This window comes from Podospora anserina, chromosome 4 (assembly GCF_000226545.1).
Source record: "Podospora anserina S mat+ genomic DNA chromosome 4, supercontig 2".
Classification (NCBI taxonomy): domain Eukaryota; kingdom Fungi; phylum Ascomycota; class Sordariomycetes; order Sordariales; family Podosporaceae; genus Podospora; species Podospora anserina.
The window spans coordinates 260,215-280,276 of NW_001914835.1; the positions used below are offsets into that span (position 1 = coordinate 260,215).

The 20,062-nt window shown below is 51.1% G+C and overlaps 7 protein-coding genes across 7 annotated transcripts; 2 read left to right on the plus strand and 5 right to left on the minus strand.

The window, feature by feature from the left end:
- Positions 1–1,568: 1,568 nt before the first annotated feature.
- Positions 1,569–3,030, minus strand: PODANS_4_2770 (uncharacterized protein; the record flags this gene model as incomplete). Its single annotated transcript, XM_001903895.1, has 3 exons — positions 1,569–2,022; positions 2,101–2,438; positions 2,560–3,030. 3 exons carry the CDS (start codon positions 3,028–3,030, stop codon positions 1,569–1,571), a joined length of 1,263 nt encoding a protein of 420 aa, XP_001903930.1.
- A 991-nt stretch (positions 3,031–4,021) lies between these two features.
- On the minus strand, positions 4,022–4,618 carry PODANS_4_2780 (uncharacterized protein; the record flags this gene model as incomplete). Its single annotated transcript, XM_001903896.1, has 1 exon — positions 4,022–4,618. One exon carries the CDS (start codon positions 4,616–4,618, stop codon positions 4,022–4,024), a length of 597 nt encoding a protein of 198 aa, XP_001903931.1.
- A 1,185-nt stretch (positions 4,619–5,803) lies between these two features.
- On the minus strand, positions 5,804–6,745 carry PODANS_4_2790 (uncharacterized protein; the record flags this gene model as incomplete). The annotated part of the gene is made up of 1 exon (XM_001903897.1): positions 5,804–6,745. The coding sequence occupies one exon, from the start codon at positions 6,743–6,745 to the stop codon at positions 5,804–5,806; it is 942 nt and encodes a 313-aa protein (XP_001903932.1).
- Positions 6,746–9,498: 2,753 nt separating this feature from the next.
- PODANS_4_2800 (uncharacterized protein) lies at positions 9,499–10,570 on the minus strand (the record flags this gene model as incomplete). Its single annotated transcript, XM_001903898.1, has 5 exons — positions 9,499–9,810; positions 9,881–9,955; positions 10,116–10,154; positions 10,230–10,319; positions 10,481–10,570. 5 exons carry the CDS (start codon positions 10,568–10,570, stop codon positions 9,499–9,501), a joined length of 606 nt encoding a protein of 201 aa, XP_001903933.1.
- A 1,011-nt stretch (positions 10,571–11,581) lies between these two features.
- On the plus strand, positions 11,582–12,033 carry PODANS_4_2810 (uncharacterized protein; the record flags this gene model as incomplete). The annotated part of the gene is made up of 2 exons (XM_001903899.1): positions 11,582–11,615; positions 11,675–12,033. The coding sequence occupies 2 exons, from the start codon at positions 11,582–11,584 to the stop codon at positions 12,031–12,033; spliced, it is 393 nt and encodes a 130-aa protein (XP_001903934.1).
- A 629-nt stretch (positions 12,034–12,662) lies between these two features.
- On the minus strand, positions 12,663–13,460 carry PODANS_4_2820 (uncharacterized protein; the record flags this gene model as incomplete). The annotated part of the gene is made up of 1 exon (XM_001903900.1): positions 12,663–13,460. One exon carries the CDS (start codon positions 13,458–13,460, stop codon positions 12,663–12,665), a length of 798 nt encoding a protein of 265 aa, XP_001903935.1.
- Positions 13,461–15,911: 2,451 nt separating this feature from the next.
- On the plus strand, positions 15,912–17,858 carry PODANS_4_2830 (uncharacterized protein; the record flags this gene model as incomplete). Its single annotated transcript, XM_001903901.1, has 1 exon — positions 15,912–17,858. One exon carries the CDS (start codon positions 15,912–15,914, stop codon positions 17,856–17,858), a length of 1,947 nt encoding a protein of 648 aa, XP_001903936.1.
- Positions 17,859–20,062: the final 2,204 nt, after the last annotated feature.

A 20,062-nucleotide genomic window follows, 5' to 3' on the forward strand; every position in this document is an offset into this window, starting at 1 on the left:
TCTCCACGACGGTACGTCAGGGTGTATATATTGGAAAGGTGGGACGGGGTTGGTTATGTTACATGGGTTGTTTTGGTGTGGGGGTACGTAAGTGGGTAAGGGGGGGGAAGAAAAGGGATGTTTTGGGGGGGTGGTTTGACTGACTGGGTCGATTACCTTTTTACTTGTTACATCGTCTCTAAATAACATTCGGATCACCACTAGCAATTGGGTCACATACCAGCAGTGAGGTAGAATACCTAAAGTTATCAGCTATGAACATTCTTGTTTAGGTTTATTTGAATACCGGAGGGGGGAGGGGGGCAGAATGTATTCTCTAGCTATGGTAAGATAGAAAGCTAGCTGAGTGAAATGAGAACTACCTCACCTTTAACATAGTGCCTACCTCGAATAATACCTACCCACACAAGCTAAAAGGCAAGCATGAAAGACCAGTATTCCATCAACAAAAGCAACACAACCCCTTTTCTTTACTAGTTTCGTGACGAACACAGACTAATCTCCCTGGTGGAAACCCCTCCCTCGTCTCACGGGCAAAGCAACAACAATCTATACTTCCCCCATCATCTCCAGCTAACCACAATAACCCAAGTAAAGCAAAGTACGTCAAGTCTCGGTTTTGATTTCATCATTGGAAGTTGATAAGTCTCTTGTTTCAGAGCATCCAACAGCGCGCACGGACACAAACACACTCAGGGGTTCAGGGGCTACCTTAACCATCCCGCTTTGTTCAAGCACAAGACCTTTGTTAGTCCAACTCTCTCTCTATTGAACCGAAGCCTGACACATTATAAGGCAAAAACAACACCAAAGTAACCACCCAGGCTGAGCCGCATCTCTCGACTTGGAGCGCAGACTATCTTAGGTAAATGAGCCTGTCAACAGAGTTGCTCTCTCTATGAGACCTTGACACAAAACCCTATATTCATTAACGGAGAAGAGTACACGTATCTCCTCCCGACCCGCTTCCCTACAGAGTCAAATGCCAGCTAGTTAACGTTGTGCCCGTGTTGTTGCTTCCCATTTTTTGATCACGATAACTCAACTCACACCACCCTCCAACATCCCAAACCCAGCTACTCTTCATTAAAATTGTTTAAAAAAAGTTATCATGATCCGATTATCAAAAATCAAAGACCACTTCTAAGTAAGAGTACATGCCTACCCGTCTAAGAAAAAAAAAGACGACGAGGCCAAAAAAGAGAGTTAGAGAAACCATGCTGCAAAGAAAGAGCATTCCCCCAAACACATGAGAGTCCGTGTATCTTTTTTTGATTACTTCCTTTCCCCCTCCCCCCCCATTCGACTTGACCATTGTGCAGCGCCTCCCGTCCGAATCATCGTCTAACCAAACGTAAAAACATAAAATATCCCATGATCTGGAAAAACACATGCCTCTTTTAGTTGCTGCTGCTGCCGCCGGATTTCAGTTGCTGATTCTGCCCAGAAGACCGTCTTCTCTCAGTGCTCTCTTTCGTATTGCTGCTCTCCCCCTCTTCAGACTCATCGTCACTGACTTGCTGACTGCCATCGTCCTGGGATTGACTTCTCCGGTTCTTGTTGGTCATCTAAACCACGCAGGTTAGCAGTGCGTCGGAAAAGCGGTAAAGAGCGAGAGATGTACGTACCCAAGACCTCACACCACCGATCAAACCAAGAGTATAACCAGTCACAAAGTCGTTCACATTGCTGGTAGCCCGTTCTCCAGCAGTAGTAGTGGCGCCGGGACTCCTCGGGCCGCTAAAGTACCCCGTGAACGACGGAGGACCCGATGGGCTACTGGGCGTGTCGTTACCATTGTTCGCCATGGGTCCGTATCTTGCTGGGCTCTGAGGACGACTAGACGGCCAGAACTGACGCAACTCCCTGCTGAGCTCCTGTCCCGTCGTGGCCCAGTTACTGCGGATATTGTCACGCAGATCCTGGACATGGCGCTTCAGTTCGAGCTCGTTCTTCTTGAGCCAACTGACGTTGAGCTCTTGGCGGGTAGTTCCACGCTTGAATTGGCGGGCAATGTATTTTCTCGTAATCACGGACGATCCTGTTTGGGCATGAAATTAGCTTCCACTCTTGACTTCTGAGAAATTCTCGGCTGCTTACTTGGTGATAATACCCGTGGTGCTCACACCCTCCGTTCGTTGCGTCACCAAGAACTTTCCTGCCGCCTTGATTGGGGCGTAGATGTCATCACCCTCATCGGCGCCATATGGAATGTCGTCGTGAGCAACATAGTCAATCTTGTGCTTCTCAAGGAACTCGGGAGTGACGATCCAAGGACAGCTTTCGACCACCTCGTCCACCCACTTGCAATGTCTGACTGTCTCCGCCCGCTCCTTGCCAGAGAGAACTGTCAGACCCTTGCGTCGGTGGGTGTCCTCATCGCCAGTAACGCCCACAATCAAGTATACCTCGGGGAAAGCCTTCTTTGCTTGCTCGAGCTGGCGCATGTGACTGAGGGAGTACTCAGGTTAGCAATTGGCCCTTAGGTTCCAAGCTAGAAATAGAAAGAGCTTACCCGAGATGGAACAAGTCAAAGACACCGTCAGCATATACTCTTACCGGCCGGCCTGTGGGGGGATCGTTTGTTCTGTAACCCACGGGATGGGTGAGGGTGCCAATTGGAGGAGGGGCCATGGACTCGTCCGGCTTGTCGAATGAAGTGGTGCTTCCATTGCTGACCTCCTTTGACACAACGCTCTTCCGGGTTCCCTTGCGAGTAACACGCTCAGCAATGTCGGCGCTCGCTTCGGTGGTGTCGCTAGGCTCGCCGGGGTCAACCGCCTGGGCGTCTGTTGTTGTCGGTGCGGAGGCCGAGTCCGGGTTCCCACGCAGGCGTTTGCTGGGCGGGTGTCCGGCGGTGGCCGCACTGGCAGCTCGGGCGGATTCGGGGGCTGTGGTGTCGCCCTCCTCGGCCGAAGCGTCCCGGGACTCGGGCTGGGCAACCTGTCCTTGCTGGATGTTCATGGCGCCGGCTGTGTTGTTGCGCTTTCTCTTCCCGGCGCTCTGCGACACTGAGCTTGGAGACGACATGGTGGATTGGTAGTTTGGTGTTTGTCCGGTAGGTACTAAGAAGAAGGCGAAGGAACCGTAACCGGGACAGCGCCTGCAAAAGAAAGACCGGGCACGATGGGGAAAGCGCTGGGTTTTGTGGGGCCTTCAGCGCAACTTTGTGCTTCGCGGGAGGGACGATGCCTGTAGCGAAACGGTCAAGGTCGAGATGAGCGGGGACCGTGGATTCTGCCAGGATTGGTGCAGGTTAGCGGATGCAGCTTGATATTTTGTTGAGTTCTTCAGGGCAACCACAGCTGTGACGCGCTTATATGGAGGAGTGATAGAATGAAGAAGCCAAGGCGACGCTTCACATGCAGATGCGACAAAGGCCAAAGACGTCAGATCTTGGGGTTGGTGGCACTCACCACTAAGGATTTAGAGCGAAAACCGGGAATCTGGGACACGATTGGATTGGATTCGATGAACCTATCCGTACGGATACACACCTTTGGATGGAAGATGCCAATCAGCGTGATGTGTGTGCTCTTCCTCTCCATGTACTATAACAATGCGAACGCGTCCGAGGGGCAAACTGTCCTGTCGAGTCCCGACAAGGGGAATTTCTCGAACAAATTTCCTTTGGATGCTTCAAACGTCAGGGGGCTGCTTCGCAATCCCTGCCCCATTCCCGCGACTGCTGCAGCTGCTTGCAGTGCCGTCACGTCATTACCTGGTCTGTGCCCCAGCTTGTTTTGTTTGACACCTGTAGAAGCTCAGCGCTTTGATTGGTTGACGATTCAAGACTCTTCTTCATCAACACCATCGAGTTTCATAGTCTTTGCATAAGGTAGTGATGAATGTGAAGAGAACTTTTCATTCGGTTTTGAATCTCGAGTTCCTCATAAACTTCATCTCATTTTTTTCAGTAGAAAGATAGGAGCATCTATCTGAGTGCCATCTCTAAAGTCTGAACAGCCTCCACCTAGAGACACGGATAAATGAACAACACCAGCCAAACTCAGAATCTCACCTAATATGACCTCTCCCCTACAGAATTTCCTCCTGGCTCATACCTAGCAATAACATAAACTCCTCTTTTTCCATCCCCACTCACACCCTCCACAGCTGCAATCCCAACCCTTCTTGTCCTCGGCCACATACACTGAGTATAATGCCCAGTCACCCCCTCCGCCGGATCCCCCACTTTCTGCCCCCTATACCATCGCCCTTCGTTCAGCCAGCTCCTCGTCGCATTCACACATGGTTCTTTCTCGATTCCACCGCCGCTCACCCAGTAAATGTTCTCTCTTTGACTAGTGTCGGCTGCATGCTGGAGTTTGCCGATGTTTTTGGCTAGGTGTTCTGCCCATTGACGGGCGGGGTCTTCGAGGAATTTGTCGTAGGTAAGAGGGGGAATGTTTCTAGAGCGGCGGAGGGAGTTGTGGAGGGTGAGGGCTTTCAGGATGTCTGAGGGGTTGGTGGCGTTGGAGGGCGCAAGAGAAGATGGCTCGGGTGCGTCTTCTTCAGAGGGGATAATAGGTGTATTACTGTCAACTACATGTGGTGGAGGGAGTGACTGTTTCTTGAGTAATTCCTCGGTGTCCTGTATCTCCTGCTTGTTTGCCATGACTACGACCAACTGACTTGAATGAGGGTGTGGGAAACCCTGGGTTGGTAAGTTGTTGTTCTATTGATGTATCGAGAAAAATCAGAACAAAAAAGTCAAGAAACAGGCAACCAAGCCTATATATTCTCATAAATCGGCATATTGAGTGGGCTTTTAACCCTCATAATTAGCCTCCTGACTGAGCCAACACGGCATGGCCGTCAACTCTGAGTCGGTATTGGCCGGTATTCGGGTCATCCCCCCCTCTCAGCCTTACACATCGAAACGGAAAGACCCGAGCCCTGTACTGAACAAGGTAATAATCATCAATCTCACTGCATCCAACAGCTGGTCTGTTCCCCATGCATAGATAAAAAACAGAGACAATGCTGATGTGAGGTGCGGGATGCCAGATCCATTGTATAAGGAGGTAAGAAAGCCGGGACCCCAAAACTGGAACCACGAAATCATGTAACACCCCGAAAGCTTTCCTTGGGTATCACATTGACCAATACTCTCCTCTGAATGCTCTCTCCAACTTCCAGTCAGCTTCCAGCTGTCATTCCCAACACTGAATCTTGCCCTCCCAAATCCCAATCAAGCCATTGTATCTCACCCATACCGGCTCTTTTTGACAAAACATTCCGACGAGTACACCAACTGCAGAACACTTAGATGCATGTCGCCCAAGCTCAAACCAAGACTTTATATTGAGGATGAATTTGAGGTGTAAGTGCGATTGATAACACTGATAACAGCCAAGATTGCCTTACCACCGCGCACGAGCCACTAGCCGCAGATCCACACAAAACGTCTCCCTTCTCCGGTTTTGGCTGCGCAACAAGCCACAAACCTCGTCAGTGGCGGGGGAGTGACCGTTGAGGTCACGTCATAGGCTTGGTCTGTGCTTTCGGGCAGATGGGTGATGATGGTATCGAAAGGTGAGCTCGACATGGGAAAATGAGCACGACTCGAGACTGAGGGAACACGATGTTCAAATGATGGATAGAACACTAGCAATATAGATGCGAATGCCTTCGATTCATGCATTGTTGTAAAAAAACTATAAAATTCATTATCATCACCTACCTCCACACTCTCATTAGACCCAATTCTCATAACCGAACCGCCCCAGAAACTATCAGGACCAAAATACCCATCATAAACTATGGAACCCAAAAACTCTCGCAAATACCATGCTTATGCTTATACCGTCCCAAGTATCTGCCCCGTCGCCTCCTGCTGCTGCTTCTTCACAGCAGCACCCTTCTTCTTCCCATGCCTGGCACACCAATTGCTGTGCCTCGGACTAGACCTTTCACATTTCTTCCTGGCCCCCTCCTCCGCCTTCGGCCCAAACTTCTGCGTGATATCACAATACTCATACTTCTCCCCCATCCAATCCTTGATGTGCGTCTGCAACTGACACCTACTCACCACACACTTCCTGCAAAGTGCCTGCCCTCTGACCCTGAGACATATCAACGCCTTCCTCTCCTCGGGATCCAACCCCTCCTTTGGCCCTGGCTCGTTCTTCTGCGTCAAAAGTGATGGCTTGGCCGCGACATGCTGCCCGGCCAAGTGCCAAGCCCATTCTAGCTCGTTGGGCCCGGCGCGGTGAACAGCCAGCGGGACGGTGCCGTGGAGCCGGCGGTGGATGGAGTAGAGGTTGGAGTTGGTCAACCCAAGGCAGGTGCTGTCGATTGGGTCGAGAAAGTCAAAGATGGCGTAATGGATCTCGGGGGGGAGGTCCATGAGCTGGAGGCGGCCGCCAGGGCGGTGGTGGTGGGGAAGCGGTTCCTTATCTGTGACGGAATAGGAACGGCGAGGGGGCCCGAGGGGAGGTCGGCGGGGTGCAGCGACAGGATGGGGCGGTTGTTGCTGTAGCTGAAGCTGCCTGTTGTGTTCCTCTGACGGGCTGGTTACTGTGGAGGTTTGACGAGAGTCCTGTGAGAACCCGGGCGATGGCGGAGGGGAGTGGATGGTCTGGAGTGTGAAGACTGGTGGTTGAGGAATGCAGTAGTCATGGTGAGTGTGTGACCTTCGTGGAACACGCTTGTTGTCTCCGTTCCTTACGAGGCTTTGCTCGTTTAACCAATGCTCCTCCCTGGTATAGGGAGAGGGGACCTGCTCCAGCATAGCAAGCATGTTGGCGGTGGATAGGTAAAACCTGATTGGGCGTGTGCGTGAAGAGTGAAGGTTAATAAGTGTTCGCCCTTGAAATCGGGAGATATACCGTATATCAGATGTTAGGGCAATCGGACGATAGGCGATGATATGATGGTTGCTGTGGGTGTTGAATATCTTTGGACTAGACCCGGATGGTGTCTGTTTATAGATCGGGCTCTTATTGTGTATATCGAGCAATGTCGGGTATCGATGCTGAGTGGTTGCGTAGTTGAGATTTCATGTGCCAAAGCCGAAAGTCTCACGGAATGAATGCGAAAACCCCCTCAATAGCAAGCTCATGAGTTGGAGGGATAACACAAGGTTATTAAATATGCCGTCTTGTTCAAAGGAGAGGGGGGGAAAACGTCTTTGTAGTGGTGGAGGGCCGGATATAAAGTGAGCAGAGGGAGGGGCCAGGGAGTTGCCGTGTGTCTGGTACGGTCCTCAAGAGAGGGGCGGAATGCCGGAAAAATCAACGATGACAAGTATAACACCAGTCAGCGGTAGGACGGGGAATGTTGGAGAAGATCTGGTGAGGGAGGTGAGTGTAACCGTCAAAGACGAAAAAATCTAGGGCTTCAGTGTTGAGACGGACGAATAAAAAGGATTCGGAGGGAGGGGACTGATCGGCACCGCCTGATTAGCTGGCTGTAGTGTAGGCCTGTCCCTGGCCTCCCTGGCCCGGTTTCCGGTGGTCACCAGCCCGGCCCTGCTGGAGAACACGACGAAATGTGGATTCCTCTCGATCTTCAAAAGCCGGGGCATGCTTTGCCCAACATGCACGACCTGCCGCCGACGCCGTGCGCTGCAACCAGTGGGCAGCCCAGAGTCAATTGTACAACCCAAGACAGGCCTCGAACGACAGAGTTATGCACCTCTGTGCTCCGGCCAATGGGTGCGGCGGTAGCTTTCACTGGAATCCTGTTTTCTTGGCTCGCGCATTGGATGTCAACATCGGTCGATCAAAGAGGCAATGATAAGTTGTAACAATACCCCGAACGCCCAGAATCTAGACAGAACAGCAGCCAGTGGGCGGCTCTTGGGTGGTGTGAAGGGGTTTGGCTGACGGTTCGAGACTGGCAGGGGTGGTCATGAAGTCGATATGGGATTTGTGGGGATGGGCTTGTCTGGATCATTCTCTCTGCAGAAGCGACGATGCATCCTCCTGCGTGTCAACGTCGCCAATTCTTGGCCCAGATAAACGCGGCCGTTGGCAAATCGACCGACGGTCACCGGGCCTGGCACCTCGCCACTTCCGTTGTCCGCCCTCAGGTTCTGTACTGTTGCATTGCGCTCACAATTTCAGACTGCTACAGATCAAGCAGCACCTTCAGCTTGTGAGTGTAATTCTTGGAACTTCCAAGGCGGGGATCTCCGTAGGTTAGCAGCATCTCCAAAATCTGGCAGTTTTGAAATTGTCATGTTCCAAGCACTTGGGATAAGTGGTAAACTCAAAAAAAGATCGAATCACTCTGTTTCCGCCTTCTCGATCCCAACACCCAGCCTGTCGGAGCATCCACTGCATCCTGTCCATATCCCAGGAGGTCTATGACGACTTACACGTGAGCAAACGGTCAAGGTGGCATCCAATGCAACAAGAGATCAGTAAACGTCAGCGACTGCAAGAGCAACCCCCAAGGATCTACAATCAGACCACAACTGAGATATTTGGTAACTGTTTTCAGCTGCTGTGACATACGATGGCAGCAGTTCGAACTGTATGTGAAATCTCCCGGTGGCAAAAGACATCACCGGAGACAAGAGATCTGCCATGATTGACCGTGCCGCCCCCGTACCTCTACGGCCGGCAACTTGGCCATCCTGCCCCGGACTGGACCCGGCCCGTTGTCTCCTGTATCCTCATGTGACAACAGTTAATAATTTTTGAAGAGAGCACTTCTATGAAGAAGATACGACTACTCGGATCAAGCCAAAGTTTTTGTGTCGAATTTAAACCTCAGGAATGCAACTGTTTGTATGCAAAATGTCATAATGGGATAGATAAACTACCCCTCTTCGAAGATAATCCCGATAGCCTTACGTATGCCATGCGTCATTTCCTGAAGATCTTCGGGTCAATAGTCTCCGCATATCACTTCGCAATAGTCTCATTCGAGCAAAAAGGTGACAAAGAAGTGATACCTGTGACAGCTGAAACCCGTCCAAAGGGTAATTACATATCAACCTCAATAGACCAGGGGCCACAAAACCGAGTATATTCAGACCGACTGTTTACACCCCCTCCTCGATTGTGACACCACGTTGTGGATAAAGAAACAGAGATTGCTAGGTTGGATGAAGGCCTTAAAAGACGATTAGCAGGCCCTTAAAGAAGGTCCATATGATTTAAAGACAACTACATAGGTGTTGAGTATTCATTATAGTCTTTGAAAATAGTAGAAAGGCCTCAAAAGATCGTGCATAGGCCTTTATAATAGTCAAAAGGCCTCTGTTATCTTTTTAGCCCTCAATCTTTATCTTGTCCACAGCGTGACTGTCACACCACGCACCGATTGGTGCAACATGTAAAGAAAACCATCAAATTAGAAGTATCGTTGCCTGAATAGCAGCACGCACGCCCCTTCCCCCCTCCCCCCCCTCACAAAACAAAACGAAGGATGACTGCCAAACTCGCTTTTTGAGCATGACAAGTAGTATCTTGATCTTGTTTCAACACACCAACCCAACACCCACCCCCCCCATTCTGCTCACTTCTCCGGGTCCATGACTCCCTAAACGGCAATCCAGATAAGCATCAACACCACATCCAGCCCCTTGGCATCGCCATCCCACTTGTAGCTCCACATTCCATCCGTCTTCTCGTTCCAGTAACCGCCCGTCGCGCTGTGCATGCCCCGGCGGCCAGCCTGCTTCTTCGCCGCGGCAGCAGCCTCGGCGTCGGTGGTGCCTGTACTTGTCGGCTTGTTGAGCTGGGAGGTGGGGACGACGTGCTGGACGATGGTGCTGTTGATGGCGAACTTGTACTGGGGGGATGAGGCGCCGGCGGGGGTGGCCTCGGACATTAGCGCCTTGAGGACTTTTTGCTGTTTGGCGGTATGTTAGCCATGTTGATAAAGTAAAACCGAGGTTGGTTGGTAGGTAGTTGGTACGTACGATAATGGTCTCATTCCATCCTGCGGTCTTGGGGTGCTCGTAAAACTCGACGTTCTCGAGAACGCTGTTGCAGGCCTGTTTATCGCATTGGGTTTTGGTTAGTTCGGGTTGATCGTTCGCAAGGCTATCGCATCTTGGGGGTCGTAATGTTGGGGTGGTTTTTGCAGTCGGGAGGTAAATATCGTGAATCAAATGTTCAGGGCGAGAAAGGAGTCAAACGGGAGGGTCGACGCACATCGGAAGCAATCTGCTCGAGACGCTTGAAGGGAATTGGCTATTTGTTGATAAGGTCAGTATTAAGGCATTCCGTGTCGCGGATAAATAAGAAGCCTGGGATAGGTAATCATACAGAGGTGGACTCAGCCATGTTGTCTGTTGAACTATTTATTATTATGGTTTGGGTGATTGCTTTTCGCGGGGCTGTTGTTGTGGTGCTTTGGGAGATGCGGTGACAGTCGCTTACTTGTTTGGGTTTCGTTTGGATGCCTGCGCTCCAAGAACCGTAGCGAATAGGGTGCGTTGTGCCTGCGTGTTAGCCCCAAAGGCCAGAAGCTGCTGTCAACAAAAACAATGGGATTAGACACAAAACCCAAGAAACACACTGCTGATTAGGATGCAAGGAGATATTAGGAATGATAGTATCTTGTAGTAATATTTACAGCTTGCGCAAGCGCCATTGTTTGATGACATCTCAACCCAAACACTAGCTCTATTGAGGCTTGCCACTAAAGGCGCTCAAATATACGGACAAGAAGGCAAATTCTTTAAATAAAAATTCAGAGAGTTGATATTAAGAAAAAAGCCGTGCCGATTACTTTAGTACTTGCTTGAGTTATGATTAAATACCTATAAACTATTTACTAAAGCTAAATAAATTACGTATTAAGGCTAGATAAAGCTAAAGCTATATACTACCCGCTTAAATCTATATACTACTTACGAATAACTTTATTTTATTTATGTTACTGCTGTATACCATATCGCGCGTAATTACTACTACTATATTTTGTATAGTTGTAAATGATATTTATATAACATTTTATGTATAAAATCATCTTGTAATTAAAAAATAAAAGCGTATAATAAATAAATAAGTAATTATATTTGTAAATATTTAATTGAATATTAGATAAGTATGTAGTATATAATTGAAGTTGCGAAAATGCGGTTGAAAAGCTATAATCCCTACTTATATAATAGCAAGTAAATAGCAGGTGTAGCGTAAAATTGGATGTTAACTTTCTAGATTTTTATTTTGGAGAACTTACCTTATCGTCCGTTATACTCAAGGCTCTCAACGGCTCTGTAAGAGGCTAGCCACAGCTCCATGATCCCCACCACTTTTGGAGAGCAGTGGGCGCTGCGCGGCAACAAAACTCATCACGTGAGCCCTTCAACACCAACCACTCAAAACCAGGGACCAGACCCACGTGCATTCGTGTTTCGGCTGCAAGCGCTGCGGGACCCTCTGACGTTGTGTCTCATTGATCAATATTGAAGCTTCAACCTCTGCGCCCCCAACTGGCACCATCTGGAGCACTTGCACTGCGGCGCAACAGCTTTTTCCAGTCGAAACAGCACCACCATACCAACCGGCTCAATCTCAACGGTATCGCCAAAACATCTCTTCAGATAATCGAGTTCATATCTATATACCACCCACCGTCCGAACGGATAATTATACACACAACCACCGTCACCATGTCCAGCCAACCACTCCTCCAAACCGCCCCAGGTTTGTCTCTCTCTCTATTTCACCGCTACCAATTCTCAAAATCTAACTTCTCGCCCTAGGCAAGCGCATCGCCCTCCCCACCCGCGTCGAGCCAAAAGTCTTCTTCGCCAACGAGCGCACCTTCCTCTCATGGCTCAACTTCACCGTCATCCTTGGCGCCCTCGCCATCGGCATGCTCAACTTTGGCGACCGCCCCGCCTTCATCTCCGCCTTCTTGTTCACCGGCGTGGCGATGGCGACCATGATCTATGCCCTGATAACGTACCACTGGCGAGCAAAGTCTATACGGATGAGGGGGCAGGCCGGGTTCGACGACAGGTTTGGCCCCACGTTTTTGGCGATTATTCTGCTGCTGGCGGTGGTGGTCAACTTTGTGTTGAGGATCACGTACTCGCATCAGGAGGGGGAGAAGCCTTGAGTTGGAAGAGGTGGTCTTTTTGGGATGGAGAGTAAAGGGAGGGAATTGTGGGGGGTGAGGGGAGGGAATGGTGGTGTTGAGAAGAAGGCTCGGGCCGTACTGGCATTCGCTCTTGTGGCTTGGGATCGGTGTAACAACAACGGAATGATATCTTACTGGGGCCTGTTGCGTGAATTTGGACTAGTATTCGCATGGCATTGTATAGCATTGCATTGGCTGCATGGTAGTTGGGTGTCTTGGTTTAGATTGTATATGAGAGACGCGGCGCATTTTTTTCTATCAACGTTTCAATTGATATAGTGGGAATTTCGTAGGAGGCCACAATTTCATGAGGCCAATGGGAACAATATTCACAGCTCCAGTAACCTGAGGTTGGTTCTCGCGCTGTTGCTGCCTATTCTACAGAAGTCATACATGCAACCCTTGTCTTCTAAGAGGGAAAAGAAAAAGAAAGAAAAAAGTCCAGATCCTGTAGTGGCAGACCCTTCTGCCCGCGAAATAATGCCGGGTATCATAAAATATTGCCAAACGCCGTGACTCTCAAAAGACCGTGCCGTTGACGCCTCGCCATGAACACTCTATCCCACATAGACCGATTTATGCTTCGCCCAAAGTGACCTCCTAACCTCCTAACGAGCCATACCATCCTTCCTGCGCCGGATATCATCGATAGTTTGCTCATTTGTTTGAGCGCCCACGTTTGCCAAGACCCTGAGCTCCTCCAATGGAACCCTCGATAAGAGAACCGTCATATGCGCCTTGTATTTTGGTTTGGCCGGGTCGACAGCCTCCTCATGAATGATGGGTCTCATTGACTCAAAGTACACCTCCTCCGCAGCACCACCCTCAGCATTGCCCTGGTGACCGTTTCCCTCGCCCTCCACATCCATGTGTGTCTGCTCCACTATCGAGGGGAAATCGTCGGCTGCCTTCTGCATCCGAGGGTCGTCGTACACCACCGTCTCGCTCAGGATGTTGTACTGGTACCACTTTTGCTCTGACTCACCAATTCGCCTCCTGATCAGTTCCGCAATGGAGATAAGCTTGTTGGAGGTGGTCGACTTGGCGCAAAGCAGCACCACGCCGGGAAGGACTGTGTCGTCCCAGGCGCTGAACCGGCCGAGGTGCTGGAGGGCCTTGTCGACGTGCTTGGATATGCTCGTGGAGGGGATAACGCTCATGGCTCTGACTTCGTATTTGGGGACGATTCTCTCGAGGACGGGGTTGTAGATCTGAGCGAAGGGGCTTGTATTTTGTGGGTTTGTTGATGACGAAGGTGGGAAAGTTTGTGTTTGTGACTGGATATTGTGGGATGAGCGTCCTTCTAGTCGGCCGGTACCGGTTCGCTTCTTTTTCGAGGAGGGGGGATTGGTATCGTCGCTGTGGAATTTGCGCTTTCCAGGCAGCGCTGCTGACTGTGGACGCATGGTATCTTGTGGACTCTTTGTGGATGGGAAGGCTTGCAGTGCGGCCATATGCTTGTATGGGTGGGTGGAAGGGGTGGTATCGGGTCTGACAGTTGCTGGTGAAATGTTGCGCAAAGAATTGGATTGTTGTGTAGTTGATAGAAGGCTGCAGCTGAGGCTGGCCGTTGCTCAGAAAATCCAATGCCACACGCCGCTCGGTCATTATTTGACGCGTAAAACACTGTGGGGTTGACAGGTCATTATCGATAAGATTGATAAGACTTGCCATCAAAGAAGAGGCAGGACCAGAAGTCAACGCGCACAACTATTAATACGATCTTCTGAATTTGTTCAGAACAAAAGCCATCTTGACCTATTGTGGATTTATTTAGGAGGCTTCACTTCTGTCTCGATGGTCATCTTATTCTCAGCGAGTGCAAGGTCTCAGGTATACACGACCTTATCATCAGACGACAACAGCAACACAAACAAAAGATATCCGTATCGATATTCTAATGCAGGAAGGAGCAACCAGAAGTATTCAATCGGGGTATTCTTGAAGACCTGAAGAGCTACCGCATTTCTTATTTTTGGTCGCTCATTTGTTGTCGCAAGACAGAAGGGCGAGGCTATCAGCTGCCAGCTCGACTCCTCTCATATGTGTTAGTGCTCTGCACCTGTTGTGAAAGGCTGCATAATTTCGAGTGTCGAGATTGGGTCCTAACAGTTTGCTCCATCCAGTCTCCATCAAACCCAGCCAGCCTTGCGAGTGACATGTTGCTGGTTAGGGGCCCAAGCTCCAGTGTCAGCGGGCCCACACCTGTGTTCCTAGCGTTGATAAGCACACTCCCCAAAACATATGCACATAACGGGTTTCCAGCTCTGGCATAACATATGCAGCTACCCACACCAGCCAACCTTAATGCACGATGAGGGTCGAAACAACTCAGGTTTCGGCCCGGACAACTCCTCTTGAGGCGTCATGCGATGTGTCCACTGACGACATCTTCAAACTTTGCGATACGGAGTGTGCTGGTGGTGTTTTACGGTGCAACTTTGGAGTTGATATCAGCAAACACGAGGTGGGAGAAATGCATTCATAAAAACAGAGTCGCAATGCCATCGCAAATGACGGAACACGGCAATCTGTGTAATACACATGCCCAGCCAACCGTAATTACAGTACGGATCTCTCTGCCTCCTGAATGGGACCTATCACATCAAGGGATGGCTCGCTATTCCTGGATCCAATAACAACTGGCCCCCGAGATGCATGCGAGAGCTCGCACACCACCTTGTTAGTAGTTTGCGTGGCGCACTGCCCTCTCTCCTGCCCCCCGTCTCACGCACTGTGCAGCTCGATGGGCAAGCTTCAAGGCTCCAGACCAGCTTAGCTTTGCACCGGCTGCTCCCAACGCTCCAGTTTTCGTGGAGAAAGGCATCTGGCAGATGGGGAAGGCTCGTAGCGGTGAAAGAGATGCGAGGGACCACGTCAGAGTGTGCTGTCGTCTCCTAGTCGCCTGTCTACACCGTGTTTTTGTTATCGCCGACCGTTGTGACGTTTCTCGCTGCCATGTCTGCGTCTTTCAAGATCTGGGGCTTGGCGTGGTCTCTGTTCGGCACCAGCGCCGCTCTGTTGCGTCTTCCTGGAGCCTTCGCGCTGCTTCCTTTCCCGGCTGTGAAGCTGCACACAGCTCATGCAAGACAAGGCGCCCCGCTCTGCCCCCATGGCGCCGTGTGGTGCCAGCCAATCACATGACACAAACCGAGGAAAGGGGGTGGTGGTCCGGGCGTGCGTTTGTGACTAGGCCCTTGTCCCCTTGCATCCACTTTTGCCTCTCTGATCCAACTTCCAAACAATTTCCCCCTTGGATGCAGCGTCTCCCCTTACAACCCGCGTGACAGCGCCCATCACCCCCCAACTCTCTCCATCATCTCGCAACAACCTCAAGCTTCCCAGCTGAACCACGCAAAAACCTCCTCAAAAAACGCATCGCGACCCAAACCTTGTTGCGTTTTTATTCTCGCACTCATTTCGCTGCATCTTTTTTTGAACAAAGTCTCTCCTTTCTGCTCCCGACAGACTGTCCGCGACGCTTTAACTAGCTTTCGCGCGCATCGCACCTCGCTGTTGACGAGCACTTTCATTCCAGCCATCGCAAGGCAATCGCGACACTTGCGCAAGCTCCAGAGCGAGGGTGGCGCCAGCAGTTTGCCTCTGGTCTGACCCTGTTTCCCGGCCGCCTCTCAGGCCTCGCCCACTGCACACCCCAAGTCAACCCACGGACCACCTGCAAGCGACCTCGGAGGTTACGTCAGCCTTGCTCCGACGACCAATCACCGTCTCCGACCCACGCTTCAACCACTTCTGTCTCGGCCGCTGCTGCCTGCCTTGCGACACGCCATCGATAGAAGAGTCAAGACGTGCTGGTGCCGCCTTCTCTTTCTCCGCCGTCACTGTCTTTTTGACACATGCAGGCTCTTGTCCAGGAATCGCCCATGTTTCGCTTTTGGTCCAACGACCCAAGGGGAAGCAACAAGGCAGTAGAAGAGGGTCACCTGCTATCAACGTGTCCCGGTTCTGCTGTGAATGCTCCCGGCGCATCCTCTGAGGAACCTCTCACACCCATCTCACCCAAAAGGCGCCGACCGAGCTTTGTCGATACCACCGCCTGCCCAACAGCCAAGCGCATCAAGACGGCAGAGCATCCCGGTGGTCTGCCGTCGCCCACCTCGGCATGCGCCGATAACGAGGACAAGAACATGCTGCGCGGGTCCAGCAAGAGTTCCAACCTTGAGCGTGCCAAGGATGCGATCCAGTACCAGTTCGGGCTCGAGATCCTCCTCAAGCACGACGAGCTTCGACTCATCGACCAGGAGTTGGCCAAGTGCCAGATTGCGCTCGAGCAACTCCGCCGGTGTCACCTGATTCCCTATCCTGTCCAATGTCCGACTCCCAGCCAGATGCTGGAGATTAGCAGCGGAAAGGGCCCTGTGCTTCAACCAAAAGCCGGTCAACCCGTACCCAAATGGGCGCCGCCTTTTGGTGTTGTCGACGGCCCTTATGCCCGTCATTATGCTAAGTGGCTTATCCCCGATCCCATGTTTGATGGCATTCAGCCCGAGACCCCCGGCCTTACAGAGACTGGCCGGGCCAGAAATGTCACGGCGGAAGGTAGGGCGACGAGGAACAGCATGTCGGATGCGGGCAGCTTTGGCAAGCAACGCCCTGCTCGTGGAAACGCAGGCCAGAGGCTCAATGCCCTATCCAGTGGATACCCTCCGGTCAAAGACAAGCAATCCCCGTGCACTGTCAAGCGTTCTGATGGCCTTACGGTCAAGTTGGTGTGCATCGACTGCCACAGATGGGACTTTTCAAGCACCCAAGGCTTCATCAACCACTGCCGTATTGCTCACAGACGGGATTTCAAGAGCCACGAGGAAGCCGCTGTTCATTGTGGTCACCCTATCGAGGTTGATGACAGCGGAGTCATCGTTGCCGATGAGAACAAGGGCCCTGCGCCCACGCCCTCCGTTCCCTCTGGATTGATCCATCCCCTGGCCCGTAAGGAGTCTATTTCTGACCAGCAGGCTTACAAAAACATCCTTGCTCGCATCAACGCTTCGCTGGAGCTTTACCATGCCGGGAAGCTGCCCAATGTTAAGTGCATACCCCGTGCTCGCAAGCCGTCAGGGTCTAATGCCGCCGGGTCGTCCTCTGCTGGTTTCGTTGCTTCTTCCGATGCGCCTTATCTGTCCCAGCTGATGCAGAAGAAGAAGTTGAGTGGTAACCTGAAGGATGAGTTGAACGAGGCCAAGGTCAAGATGGATTGGGATATGCTCTCTCCTGGCGAGGACTCTGATATGGATTTGTGTTCTGGATCGGATCGTGCTGCAACACCAAACAAGGTTTCCGGCTCAGTCGCGCGGACGCCTGCTGTTATGCGGATGCCGGCACGCTCTGCTGTGTCTCCCTCCCAGCCACCGGTTGTTCCCCGCCCCGCCAGTAGCAAGAGTCAGGCTTTGGCTGCCGCCGCTGGTGCTGATGCCGAACTTGATGCCGACTCGCCAGAGACCCCGAGCTATGATGATGAAATGGATGTGGAACTGAGCCCCAACACCATGGCCAGCAACAATGCGCCTTCTTTGGTTAGTGACGATGGAGAATATGACGACTCGGACGATGCTGCTTCCGACAGTAGCGATGCCATGGAGATCGAGTCGGTCTCTGATGTCGCCGAGATCAACCTTGAGGAGGACGTGGATGTTCGTGACAGTGCTCCGCGGCCCATCCAACACTGCCGCAAAATAAACAACACAGACAAACTGAAAAAAGATGAGAACAGGCATGTGACCTTTGTCAGTCCAGGTCCTGTTCCCAAAGCCAACACCAAGGGGAGGCGGAAGCAAAAAATGTAGAATTATAATGGGTCACCAACCGCTGGATGGATCTGACCACCGCGGCTAACGCTTCTTACCGCTCGACTTACACCTTATACGACACTTTAATGAATTTTTGTTTTGGAGCCCGGGAATGGTTGTCACGGCGCAACCTTCACCATGCTCTCTTGGATTTTTTCTTACGCCAACCTTTACCCTCCTCAAAAACGAATACAACAAATGGGGGTTCTTCAGCACTTATAGTCTTTTTTGGTATCGACGATGGGAAGACGGTTCTGATTCTATTTTATGTATGAGCGGGCGCATGGGGATGCTTTATTGTTTTTTTTATGGCAACGGTGGCGGCTGTTTTTATTTTTGGTTTAGGGGGTTAACGGCGGGCCAAGAAGTACGATATCCGGTGTTCATCTTTGTATCTTTCTTCTTCCTCGGACACGGAGGGGAGCGGATCGGGGTGGCAAGTTTTTGTTTTATACTGGCGAGTTTGGCTGTCGAAAGATTTTTCCTCTGCCTGGCGAAAAAAAAGACCGAAGAGCTGGGAGGAAAGATGACGAGGTTGGGAGGAGCGGGATAAAACAAAATGGTTAGCTAACCTTGCGGTCAAGACTGGGTTGACTGAGAAAGACAAATGGTTTCTCTTCATTTTTGCTGTGTTGTTCTGTGTGTCGTGCGTGTTGTTTCTGTCTAAGTCAGTGAAGTTTGCAAATGTGTGTTGATGTAGTTCAGTGAGAGATAATCACTGGTTGCTATGTTATATCGGCAAGCTTTACGAGCATTTCGTGAAGAAGGTAATGTTTCATAGCATAAAACTGCCGGCCAAGTATAGATAGCTTCTAACAACTCATTGTCACCAGTGTCATCACCAAATGTTTACTCTTGCTCCATTCAAAACTACATAAACAAAATAAGTAGGCAGTGCCAGACTGACTCAACACACTTCCAAACTCGCCCCCGAACTGCTTTCCCGCATAACATATTGCCATCAACCGAGCGCAAGTATCAATCTAGCTAATTGGATGATGAGGAACAGCCTCTGTGGTTTGAGCGGAGTGGTGGTCTGGTGAACATGCCGATGACCGTCAAAGTCCAGATACCCTCGAACCACCATCCACCATAGATGGGTTAGGTGACATCCCCCACCGCTCTAGCTGCTCGCGAACACGATCAAGACCCCGGTCTACCACGGGCACCGGAGACACAATGGATGGGGATGGCCTGTACTGAGCGTGGGGATGTTGGTTGTAGTTTGGTTCGAGGATGGAGCAGTCTGTGAAATCCGATGATGGAGATTGGGAGTGGCATCGCAGGGGGAATACTCCTGAGAGCGATAAGGTGTTGTGTTGGAGGGCATATCTGTTGGGACGCGAGGGCGTTGGTAAGTAAACAGAGTCTGGCGGGGAGGAAGTACTTCATGCTGCTCCGAGTCGGGGATGATGTGTCTTTTCAGTCTTGTATGAATAAACTGTTCCTGCCCTTTTTGCATGTGATTTTCGACCCTACGGTCCCGGTCCTTCTTTTTCAGTTCCTCTTCTTTGGCATGTTCAGCCCATTCTCTCTCGTTGGCTGCTCGGGCCAGTGCATCTCTTTCTGCTCTTGTGAAAGGAGGTTCTGGCTCCGGGGTTGCGTATTCCTGTTTACGGTATGTCTGCTCTGGCTGTTGGTCGTCCTGTGGGTGGTATTGTTGTTGCTGCTGCTGTTGCCGTTGCTCTCGTTCTTGCTGTTTCTCTCTTCGTTTGCTCCCGCTCTTTTTGCCGTTGCTCTTGGTCTTGTTGCTCTTGCTCTTGTTGTCCCCGCTGCTGCTGTTGTTGTTGGTCGTACACCCACTTCGATCTCGATGGCATTTCTGTTCTCTGCTGCCGTTGACGCACTTTCTCTCTCAAAGCCCGCTCACTTAGTGGGAGTGGTGTATTTCGAATTCGGTCCCTAAGATGCGCCTCTTTGAACGCGACCTGCTCCTCGTGCAACTGATTTTTTGGAACTGATGCGGCTCTTTCTTCTGCTTCTCTCCGCCGTCGACTTTTTGACCTTTTTCTTCTGCCCATTGATGCTTCTCGGCTACCTCGTGATGTGTTACGTCGTCGACTTTGTGTCCTCTCTCGGCTATCTTGAGGGGCTTCTCGTGCCTGATTTTCCCGTCTGATTCGTGAGGGTTCCCGTCTTCGTGATGGGTCTCGCCGTTCACTTCTTGACCTGTCCCAACGTGACGGTGGATCTTGCCACGG